General features: G+C 37.1%; 1 protein-coding gene across 2 annotated transcripts in view; it reads right to left on the reverse strand.

The window, feature by feature from the left end:
* KCNIP4 (potassium voltage-gated channel interacting protein 4) overlaps positions 1–12,648 on the reverse strand; it is a 1,318,263-nt gene that overhangs the window by 1,015,644 nt on the left and 289,971 nt on the right. The window contains exon 1 of one of the 2 annotated variants that reach the window (XM_070791226.1): positions 1,573–2,178. The exons of the other annotated variant lie outside the window; for it this stretch is intronic. Within the exon in view, the coding sequence (XP_070647327.1) occupies positions 1,573–1,660 (88 nt within the window). The 5' untranslated portion in view covers positions 1,661–2,178. Of the gene's footprint in view, positions 1–1,572; positions 2,179–12,648 lie in introns of those variants that run through there. 2 annotated transcript variants of the gene reach the window in all.

Here is a 12,648-nt window from a genome sequence, read left to right on the forward strand (position 1 = left end):
CATAAAATTCTTTGAAATCAGAGTTTCATGAAACTACTCAGACTGAGCAAGAAAAGGCAGAGCACTGCACCCAAATCCATTAAGAAACAGGTAGAACCTTAAAATTACCTTATCAAAGTACATACTATGGAAAGCTTTCTTTTATAAAATATTTCTCTAATTTTATAGCAAGATGAAAGACCCCCTATTGAGCACCTTTCAATAAGACACAGTCTCATAAATGGCACACCATCCATAACTGAATGTTCACAGCAAATACATTGATACCATTGATCACAATAGACATGATACAGCAAAGTCATATTGCGACTAAGAATAGAAATGTAAAAACTGGGTAAAAAAATACAACAGAGCTCCTGGTTCACCAGAGGCAGGTACAGACTCTCAATGACTATTTCTTAAAATCGTCAAAAGCCAACACAATTTTCACTACTTAAAGATTAGTATCTGATAACAATCTGTTAAAAATATTTATGAACATTTAATAATACTCTCAGAAATCATTTGATTTTCACAGTTATCCCCTTAAAACTGATTTTTCCTGATCAGATTGTCAACATAATTATATATGCAGTTCTGCTATTCACCATAGGAGTACTTTCTAAAGAAAATGTTGCTCAAGTTCATCTCTCAACCTTGCACCATGGTGTATAGGCATTTTTACTAACTCTTCTTTCTCATGATTTAGATTTAAGAAGATAAATGTAAGTTGAAAAAATAAAGCTAACAATAGTTCTTTATGGCCAGAATCAAAAAGAGGTATTATATCAACCCAGCTTTGCTCCGCATAAGTTTGACGGTCCATTAAAAATATCTATTATCAAAGCCAAGGTAGTTTTGGTCCCACCTGTCACTATATTAATGACAGCATTGCTTAGGAATTTCATGGGCAGCAAAACTGCTGGTTTAGGCTAATAATTTTGGAACATCTTAAAAATATTTTCTACCAACACTTAGATTTAAATAGAGTTTCTATTTCAATCGTGCAAGTTGTTAAACATTAAAATCCATTGCAATGAAACAAATATCAAAGCTCTCATGGACATTATACTCTTCAGCTGTTTTCACATTTTGCAAGGAATTCAGAAATCCAAAAGAAATGTCCTTAACTCTTTCACTGCTAAGCTCTACAATCAAACGCTAGAAATGATCTATGGATTATAATGATCAAAGAGTTCTAGAGAATTTCTAAATACCTGCAGGAAGACTAATTTTGTGATTTTTCAGCAAACTGCAGCAAGCAGGAGAGAGGGAAAAACCCCCTCACACTATCATGCTTTAAAAAAAAAAATCTTCCCACTCTGCAGACACTGCTTCCTTAGATTGAAGCACATTTAACAGCGACACTGCCAAAAAGACATAAAAGATATATCCACAGATTCCAGTTCTATCCCCAAATTAGAGCTGCACTGCACACATTTTTAGAAATGTGAATCTCAGCAAACACTCACGATTGTATTTTATTGACAACATTAAAAATAAACACAACACAGAAATAGTGAGCCTTTCCTCTTTCATTTCAACTTCAGTACCATGCTCTATCAGCCTCTATTTAAAAAAAAAAGTCATTACCTGTATGAAGAGAACCTGTTAATAGTCTGAGAAGGTACTGGGCAAATTTCAATATTTCACGTTTACATCGTTTTCTACAGCCACTCATCTTAAGCAACAAGGTATTCCTCTGAGAAGAGCCAGAAGTCTTTGCCAATAAAAAAAAAAAAAAAAAGACAGTCTCTGAGGGAAAACTTCTGTCTCAGTTTATGTCACAGGCTGCCTTACAACTCCTGTGGAATTAGCTGTTAGTGCCTGAATCAGAAATTCCTTTAAAGAGCTAGAGAAGCCGGATACAGATAGCACAGTAACAGGGTGGTAAGAAAGGGCTGCTTCTCGGTTTGGTCACCAAGTTCTTCTGTGGCAACAGATAGGCTGCCGATTCACACTTGTAGTAACCCACTGTGGCTCAGCTCAGCGTCCCCTCTCCAGCAGCAATCGCAACCTCACAGACCATTCAGAGGGAGGCGGGGCCTGTGATGCCAGCTCATCAATGAATCAGCATGTAAGCAGGTGAGGGGACAGATGACAGGTCACTGGGGCTGAAACCCTTTGGATATCAGTAAAGGGAGCCTGCTAACGCAACTGAGCCTGCTGGAGAGGGATCTCAAGTCCAAGACTGTGCAAAATGATCCCCACTCCCTGCAGAAAAGCAACTAGGAAAGCATGCTCTTCAAGGTCAGACACCAGACAATTCCCTGATACAGTGTTAACCAGATTCAGAAAGCCTAAATGGTGAAAAGGCTCATTTGAGAAGCTGATCCTGATTCTAAACAAGCAGAGTTGAAGATTTACCGCCAAACAGAGACAAAGTTCCCTTGTCACCGATAAACATATTCCACTTCACGGGCACAGGGTTGAAAAATAAGCTGTTACCTAAATTTGGCTGTGTTTTCTGCACTGTGCAGGCTCAGGGATTTGAAAATTAGGAGGGAAAAGTCACCGTTTATTTTAAAATACAGTAGACTGGAAATCACAACTCTTAAGCCCTTATGCTTGTATCCATGCAACAGAGCTCGAACACTAATTAACTGCATTATCCTAAAAGACTGCCTCAGTTTCTTCACATTTCTAAAAGGCAAAATGCAACTTGTTAGCTCCTTACCAATTGTACTTAATAGCAGAACAGTTGTGAGAGCTCAGAATTCTCACAAAGTACTTTTTTATTAAAGACAGTGTTACAAAGGTAGGAAGTTGCTATGAAAGCTAGAAAACTACAGGCTTGTCTTCTTTGAATGTGCAGTTTGACAGGCTTGTCTTCTTTGAATGTGCAGTTTGGGGGATATTTTGTTATTGTTGTTGCTTCTTATTCCTGATTGACTTGAGCAGTTTCTAGGATTTGTTCTGCACTCTGATTTATTTTCTTATAGTATTTGCTTATTTGGTTTTGCTTGTTGTGTGTATGTATGTGTGTGTGTATATATATATATATGCTAAGTCACTTCAGTATATATATATAATCTCCTTGGTATTTAGTATATGTGAACGTGCACCCTCTTTATTTTAAATACACAGGCCATTTTTTCCTGACAATTGTCATAGTTCTACTTGGAACTAATATTTCACAACAATACTATACATGAAATGATATCCTTCTACAATAAAGAAAGTAGTCCTGGAACCATAGACATAACCAGATTTAGTAGAAACTCACTCTCTTCTATCAGAGAAGGCAATGGCACCCCACTCCAGTACTCTTGCCTGGAAAATCCCATGGACAGAGGAGCCTGGTAGGCTGCAATCCATGGGGTCGTGACTGAGCGACTTCACTTTCACTTTTCACTTTCATGCATTAGAGAAGGAAATGGCAACCCACTCCAGAGTTCTTGCCTGGAGAATCCCAGGGATGGGGAAGCCTGGTGGGCTGCCGTCTATGGGGTTGCACAGAGTCAGACACGACTGAAGTGACTTAGCAGCAGCAGCAGCACTGTCTTCTATAGCTCTCCCACAGTCCCACCAGACTCAGTGATACAATCATCTGAATGAGATAATGAAGCATGCTTTCCAAGAATTTTCAGAAATTTACTTGAAAGTATCTGAGATTGTTTTAAAAAAGGATAGGTTTATACACAAAAATTAGCAATATACTTTATTTAAAGTTCTTTCTCCAAAGCATTTGCCATGAGTGTTAGTATCCCAAAGTTTGAAAGATGCAGAAGAAATATACCATTGTAGTTCTATAGCTAGGGCTAATTATTTTAAAGCCCCACTTTTTTAATCTATAAAATGGATAATAGGACACTTTGTTCATTTGTTGGAAAGTTAGATGTGGTAGGGACTTCCCTGGTGGCCCAGTGGCTGAGACTCCACACCCCTAACAAAAGGGGCCCAGGTTCCATCCCTGGTCAGGGAACAAGATCCCTTGTGCTGCAACTAGGAGTTCATATGCCATAACTAAAGATCCTGCATGCTGCAATGAAGATCCAAGATTCCAAGTACTGCAACTAAGACCTGGCACAGCCAAACAAATAAATCAAATAAATATATATATTTTAAATGATATAATGTAGATGGCATTAAGCACAGCACTTTCATTCATTTATACAAAAGTTATGTATTGAGCATTTGTTATGATCTATACATGGTTTTAGATTTCTAGGTGCTGGAGACACAGCAGTAATGAAGAAAGGCAAAGCTTCTGCATACAGAGTTTACACCTCAGATCAGAAAACAACAAATTAACAGAGTAAATAAGAAAATATCACATATGAATGAATGCTATGGAGACTGTTCAAACCAGATTAACAAAACAGAAAGTGAGTAGTATGTATACAAAATTTGAGATATATTTTTCAATTAACTCATTCACTTAAACATATCCATTTAAAAGAAGAATTTCACTACAGAGCCTTCAGAGATCAACGGATAATACGAAAATACTAGAGATCAAAGGATAATAGAAAATGTAACTCTACAAACATAAATTTGCAAATGTAGGTGAAATGAATAGTCTTTAAAAATAAAGCTACCCAACAGGAAATAGTTTGAACAGCCCTAAATTGTTAAGTAAATTGAGTTTACAATTTTAAAAGTCCCCCAAAAAGAAATCTTCAGACCACATGGTTTCCTTGGAGAATTCTACCAACAATGTGAAGAATAATTAACATCAATTCTCCAAAACATCTTCAAGAAAATAGAAAGGAGGCAACAGTTGCTAATTCATTTTATGAACTCAGTATTAGCCTAATAAAGGCAATACCAAAAAAGGAAACTAGAGACAAACATCTCATTAATATAGACTCAAAAATCCTTAATAAACATTAAGAAAATAATTTAGCAATATATAAAAAGAATTATCTGCCACAGCCAAGTAGGGTTCAGTCTAAGGCTATGAAACTGAAAGAGTTAAGGAAAATATAATCAAAATAATTTACTGCATTAACAGACTAAAGAAAAACAATCATAGTCATTATCTACTGATTTAGAAATAATATGTAACAAATTTAACATGCATTCATAATTTTAAAAAATCTCAATGAAATAGGAATAGAGGGCAACTTTCTTAACTTGATAAAGCACATATGTCTACAAAAACCTACTAGTCACAGTATACTTAATGATGAGGGACTGAATGAAATAAAATTATCCCATTGGAGAATGGCATGATTGTCTACATAGAAAATACAGGAAAAAAATCTTAAAAAAAAACCCAACTCCTAGAATGAATAGTGAGTTTAGCAAGGTCACAGGATGCTAGCTAAAAATTAACTGTACTAATGGGTAGTCATCTATACTAGCAATAAATATGGATGCTGAAAATTAAGACATGGTACCACTAACAATGGCTCAAAAAATGAATGCTGAGGTTTAAACCTAACAAAACACGTAGCAAATGTATCTGCCCAAAATTACAAAACCTTTGCTGAAGGAAATAAAATATTTAAATAAACAGAGAGACACTGTGTTCATGTATTAGAGCACTCAACATAGTAAAGATGCCAATTCTTCCCAAATTGATACACAGGTTCAACACACTTCCAATAAAATATGAACAAGATTATTTTTAATACAGAAAAGATCATATGGATTACATGGAGAGAAAAAGGAACTAGAATAGCTGAAACACTTTTTAAAAGAAGATTAAGCCTTGAAATAATTCTACCTGATTTCAAAAGTTATGCAGCTTCACTAATCAAGACTGTAGTACAGGTAGAGAGATGGGCACATAGTCCTATGGGACAGAACAGAAAACCTAGAAATAAATCTACACAATTATCCACAACTGATTTTTGACAAAGATGCCAAGAGAAAATCAATGTAGGATAGAGAGCTTGTCAACAGGTGGTGCTGGGGCAACTGGACATCTACAGGCAAAAACTTCACCAAGATCTCACATCTTATACAAATATTAGCTCACAATGGATCACAGAATTAAATGTAAAACTGTAAAAGTTTAAGGAAAAGTAGAAAATATCTACAATTTGGGACTAGGCAAAGATATTTTTTAGGCTTGACACTAAAATCATTATCTATAACAGAGAAATTTCTAAGCTGGATATCATCAAATTTAGAAACTGTCGCTCTTTTCAGATTTCATTAAGAGGATGAAAACACAAGCTCCAGAGTGGGAGAAGATATTTGCAAACCGCATTTCTGACAAAATATCTGACTACTATTTAAACAAAATATATAAAGAATATACAACATTCAACAGTAAGAAGCATACAACCCAGTTAGAACATGAACAAAAGACATGAAGACATATCATCAAAATAAGATATATGACTGGCAACAAAGCACAAGCAGAGATGCTTGATACCATTAGTAATTACTGAAATGCAAAACAAAACTACAGTGAGGCATTATTACAAATCCAATGTGTAATGGCTGTGAAAAATTATTGTCAAGACCAAAGGCTGGTGAGGATGCAGAGATACTGGATCATTCACACACAGCTAGTGGGAATGCAAAATGGTGTAGCCACTCTGAAAAACTGTAGTAGCTTTTTAAAAAAAAATTCTAAACATATATCAGACATTTAACTCAGCAATTGCACTCCTGAGCATCTATCCCAAAGCAATGAAAATATATGTTTAGACAAAAATCTTTACATAAATTATTATAGCGTTTTTGCCAGCCCCAAACTGGAAATAATCTATAAACAAACAGTGGAACACCCATACCAGCAAGAAAAAAGGAATGAACTATTGGTATCCACAAGCTGGATGAATCTCAAGAAGATTATGCTGACCAAAAAAAAAAAAAAAAAAAAAAAGCCAATCTAAAAAGGTTACATGCTGCATGATTACATGTATGCAACATTCTCAAAATGACAAATTATAAAAATGGATGACAGATTCAGTTCACCCAAACTCATGTCATCAAGTCGGTGATGCCATCCAGCCATCTCATCCTCTGTCGTCCCCTTCTCCTCCTGCCCCCAATCCCTCCCAGCATCAGTCTTTTCCAATGAGTCAACTCTTCACATGAGGTGGCCAAAGTATTGGAGTTTCAGCTTTAGCATCAGTCCTTCCAATGAACACCCAGGACTGATCTCCTTTAGAATGGACTGGTTGGATCTCCTTGCAGTCCAAGGGACTCTCAAGAGTCTTCTCCAACACCACAGTTTAAAACCATCAATTCTTTGGCATTCAGCTTTCTTCACAGTCCAACTCTCACATCCATACAAGACCACTGGAAAAACCATAGCCTTGACTAGACAGACCTTTGTTGGCAAAGTAATGTCTCTGCTTTTGAATATGCTATCTAGGTTGGTCATAACTTTCCTTCCAAGGAGTAAGTGTCTTTTAATTTCATGGCTGCAATCACCATCTGCCGTGATTTTGGAGCCCCCCAAAACAAAATCTGACACTGTTTCCACTGTTGCCCCATCTATTTCCCATGAAGTGATGGGACCAGATGCCATGATCTTAATTTTCTGAAAAGTGGATACCAAAGAGTAAGCAAAGAGTAGGGGTCAGAGGAAGTGAATGTGCAAATGATACATGCAGATGGGAACATGTTAACGGATATTGATTACTGTCAATGTCAATATCCTAGTTATGATATTCTGCTAGAGTTTTATAAGATGTTACCATGGGGAAGAACTACTTTGCCACGTATCTCTCCATATCATTTCTTACAATTAATTGCTATGAATTTATAATTATCTCAAATAGTTCACTTAAACATTAAATTTAAAAATTTAAATACCTTTTTAACATCTATTATAGGTTCTGAATATACACAACCAAACAAAACCAGTGATTCATCGAGCTTACGTTATAATGGGGCTTCCCTGGTGGCTCAAACGGTAAAGAATCTGCCTGCAATGCAGGAGACTAGGGTTCAATCCCTTGGTCATGAAGATCCCTTGGAGAAGGAATTGGCAACCCACTCCAGTTTTCTTGCTTGGAGAATTCCATGGACAGGAGAGCCTGGCAGACTACAGTCCATGGGGTCACAAAGAGTTGGACACAACTCAGCAACTAACACACACACACACAGAGACACACACACATTATAACGGTGTGGGGGAGACAGTAGAATTGGGCAAGGAGAATTTAATATGCTGAATGGAGGGAGGGAATGGTGGTGCAAGTAAAATGTGGTGATCATTGAGTCCTCACTGATGTGATATTTGAGCAAAGATTTGAAGGAGGTGCAAAAGGGAGCCACATGAATACCTAGAGCACACATATGGGTGCCTTCTCGGTGTATGTAGCTTTCTGCAACCTCTGGACAGTCAGTTAATATACTCTACAAGTCACTCTGTTAGGGAGCTTTCTTGAAATCAGCCTTTATGTCTCATTTCTGATGTTAAAGCACAGAGCACCATCTGACCAATTTTTCCTCTAGGAAAAGCAACTATAAATCACCAGTTTTGTTGGTGAATCCACTGCCTGTGTCTATTTACTGTTGGAGTATGTAAGGAAAATATTGTTGCTTAATGCTATCCTCAGGAACACATGAAACATAATTAGGAAAATAAATACAAAATGTCACAGAGCATTAGAAAGGAAAAAAGAAAAGTGTTCTTAATTATCAGCTAATTTGGGTTAATATAACCATTACCTCCCACAATATCAATAATCAAGGTTGCACGTTCAAAAACAACAGATGTCCTTAATGTTTCAGAAGTGCTTGAGTAAAAGCCACTTTATTTACAGAGAAATGTGAGCAAACTTTACAACAGCTCACAAGGGCTCAAGGATTTTCTAGATGAACAAACTAGTTAACATTTATAGCACGTGGTACAGAGGATACTAAAACTTCTTGCAGTTTAGATACAGTTAAATTTAATTGAAAGGCAAGTGGTATATCATGTTGTAAAAACCAAACATCTTAAGATGACAGATGACTCCACAACCAACCACTGGTCTTGGTAAGTTACAGGTGACTGTGAAAATGCAGGCTCATTTCAAGATGCATCTCTCCTAGCTACATGTTGGAATTTTATTTATTTTTCTGGCCAGCTCTTCTTGAGAAGCCCAAGTTCAGGTAAAGCACGTCTTAAATGCACTTGGGTGACCCTCACTGATCCTTAAAATTGAAAAATAAACATGATTTATTGGTTAAGGGGAAAATGTTGGCTTTCCTTCAAGGAAGAGAGAACCCAGTGATTCCCCCCAGTGATTCCCAAGAAGACTTTTGCCCCAGTGAAGTTTTTCCCCAAATGCTGCTCCCCTCAATACATCTTGATGTAGTCGGTGTTTCTCAGTGGGAATAGACACTGTTATGCTTTTCAAATTGTCACAAGTTACAAATTAAACATGTGCAGCTTAAAAATAGCTCACCATGGGGCTGCAGAGAGAAGCAGAGCAGAGCCTTGCAGCAAAGTCACAGGTTTTGAAAGTGGGTCTTGATAAAATATCAGACTAGCTAGTTGTCCATCAGAGAGGACTGTGCCAATGCCAGGGCCATTATTATTCCAGAAACATTGCTATTCACCTACTTCAATGAATACAGAACATATCAACACACTATAACTTTTGCATCAACTTTGGAAACAGCTTTGAGAATATAAAGCATGCCAAAATCAAACACGCTGGCCAGAAATATACCCATTTCATGTGCCCAGGGCTAAACCAATGAAAAAAGAAAACCCACTGAATTAATATTCTAGGTAATACCTAACACTAAATTATCCATAATTTGGGCTTCCCAGGTAGCACTAGTGGTAAAGAACCTGCCTGCCAGTGCAGGGAATATAAGAGATGTGGGTTCAATCCCTGGGTTGGGAAGATCCAATGGAGAAGGGAATGGCAACCCACTCCAGTATTCTTGCCTGGAAAATTTCATGGTCAGAAGAGACTGGCGGGTTACAGTCCATAGGGCAGCAAAGAGTCGGACACGACAGAGCACACATACACACATACAAATTTACCCCCACACAATGAGACCAAAACTACCGACGTGAGAATTCTGCATCACACTGGAATATAAAGGAGATGATACATTACAAATATTTAGATGCAAATAAATCCATAAAAGTGTGCATTTAAGACAAATTATAGTTTGTCTTAAAAACCCAGACAGCTGAATTTCCAGCTATTTTTTGTCTTGTTTTTAAGAGGGAGAGCCATAATTTTTCATACCTGAGACTTGAGAGGTAAGTATAAAATTGTTTACGACATACTTTAGGGAAATAGTCCATTGTAAATATGTGCCAGCCAGAGCTGTGTGAGGACTCCCTTACTGGGGCTCCATCCACCCAGAGCCCTGTCTGAAAGCCTGATTATTATTATTGTCATGGGAGCTGGGAATAGATGTGTTTTGCTGTTGGAGAGCCCTGAAAGTCCAAGTCAGAGGCATGTGTCATACTTCAAAGAAAATAAAAGCACACTGAAGAGTCCTCATCAGCAGAGACATGGCTGAGGGCGTGGGCACAGAAACGGGTTTCTGGGTCAGCATGCAGAACTTGGAAGGCTGGTAGACTGAGGTGCTAGCTGCATGAAAGTTGCCTCTTTCTCAGCCACAGATTTACTCCCAGATTATAAAAAGGACAACGTGAAGACTCCTAAGGCCCACTATTGCACAAAATTAGACTGAAAAGTATAAGCTGGAAAAAATTCATATTAGCTTCTTTTCTTTATAATAGATTCCATCATCACCACCACCACACACACACCCTCACCCACCCAGAGTTTCTAATGGGTCATACAGAGTAAGGAAAGTGAAAGTTTTAGTCACTCAGTCATGTCTGATTCTTTGCAACCCTATAGACTATGGCCACCAACGCTCCTGTGTCCATGGGATTTTCTAGGGAAGAATAATGGAGTGGGTAGCAATTTCCTCCTCCAGGGGATCTTCCCAACCCAGGGGTTGAACCTGGGTCTCCGCATGCAGGAAGATTCTTTCCCACCAGGGAAGCCCATAGAGTAACAAACTGGGTTCTAATTTAGCACTTGAATTAAATATCAAGTTATTTACTTTTACTCAAACTCATTTTACTATTAGGCAGCTGTGTAATCTCTGGCCTAAAAAATATATATGTTGGGATTATAAAACAATATACTACAAGCATATATCAATTTTAAAGTGTTCATTTATAAATGCTTTTATTTATTGAGATCCCTGGAACTTATTTACTTCAATTTTATCTACACTTCTCTACAGTTTTTCTCAAAGTACATCTTTGGCCTATTTTCATCAGAACTAGCTGGAATGCCTGTTTAAAACAATTCTTGGCCCTCACCTTCAACATACAGTCATAGAATCCTTGGATTCAGGCAGGAAATCTTACAAACTTAGTATCTCCTGAGTCCTCAAAAACAGAATTTTGATAATCAAAACAACTTAAGCTGACTTCTACCCTAGAATAAAGTCAAAGAAGAGCCAATTACAATTTGAAGATGATAAAATTATGATTCTATGAATGTTTCAATAATCTACCAGGCAGCCTAAAGCCATCTGCAATTGTTGAGAGGCTTGGATATCGTCTTGGTAATCCATCCCCTGCTTTTCATTTCAAAACAAATTACACGTGAGTGAAGGAAGCTTCATTTTCTCTTATATCAGAGACAATCAACAAGGTGGGTTAACACAATTAGGTTGCTTATTTTGGCTTCACCAAAAGTCATCAACCACAAGCTGTCCTAAATCTAATGGACACACACATAGGCATGGTGACAATGTCTATATACAACATTTTATTAGAATGGCCAATGTAATTAAAAAATAATTAGGCCACAAAGACGATTTGGATTAGGATAAAGCATGCTAGTTCTCTTCCCTCCTGCCTACTATTATATTTTTTGAATATTAGTCTTTCTTTTCCAATTACCATGTGTTTTTCTTTAATTTGGTGAATATAATTATGAGTAAGCTGAATCCAGTCAATATCTGTTTTTGTTTCATAAGGAAGAAGCACAGGACTTTCTGCTTCATTCTCCTGTGAGGTGAGATATCAGAAAAGATAATTTTGAGTCTCAGGTAACAAGCTAAAGAGCAGTGTATAATTTTTTAAAAATTGAAAGGAGCAATAAATGTATTGGCCTCATCCTAACTCTCAACTAATACATACAGATGATGAGCTGATTCAGAAAAAAAAAGAGAAAGAAAAAGAAATTATTGAGTTTCTACTACTTTCCAGGCAGAGGTCAGTAATTAACTCTTAAATGATGTTAAGGTACATACTGGGCATTTAGAAATGTGAGCTTAGCTGTCAGAAGAAAGGTCAGGGTTGTAGGTTACATGTGGAAGTCATCCATGTAGAAGTGACAGTTAAAGCTGACTACAGATAGAGCTCCTAAAGGACACAGAAGTGACCTACAAGGCTGTTGTCACAGCATCTCAGTTATAAATGGCTTTGCCCTATTTTTCACTCAAGATTGAATTGCCTTACACTATTTATCATAAAAGTTTATTTTTAAAAGAGATGTAAACTTAAAAAAAAATCAAAGAAGAACTTAGAATAAAAACAAGAAAACAAAGAACTAAAGATTATGAGAAATAAGTGATAGTAAATCTGAAATTTTCTTGATTTGTTCAACAAAAAAGAATTTCTCACTTATTTGAGTGAGTGAGTGAGTAAAGTTGCCTACTCGTGACTGACTTTTGCCATTCCATGGACTGTAGCCCACCAGGCTTCTCTGTCCATGGGATTTTCCAGGCAAGAATACTGGAGTGGTTTGCCGTTTCCTTCTCCATCTCACT

Source organism: Bos indicus, chromosome 6 (assembly GCF_029378745.1).
Source record: "Bos indicus isolate NIAB-ARS_2022 breed Sahiwal x Tharparkar chromosome 6, NIAB-ARS_B.indTharparkar_mat_pri_1.0, whole genome shotgun sequence".
NCBI classification, from domain to species: Eukaryota; Metazoa; Chordata; class Mammalia; order Artiodactyla; family Bovidae; genus Bos; species Bos indicus.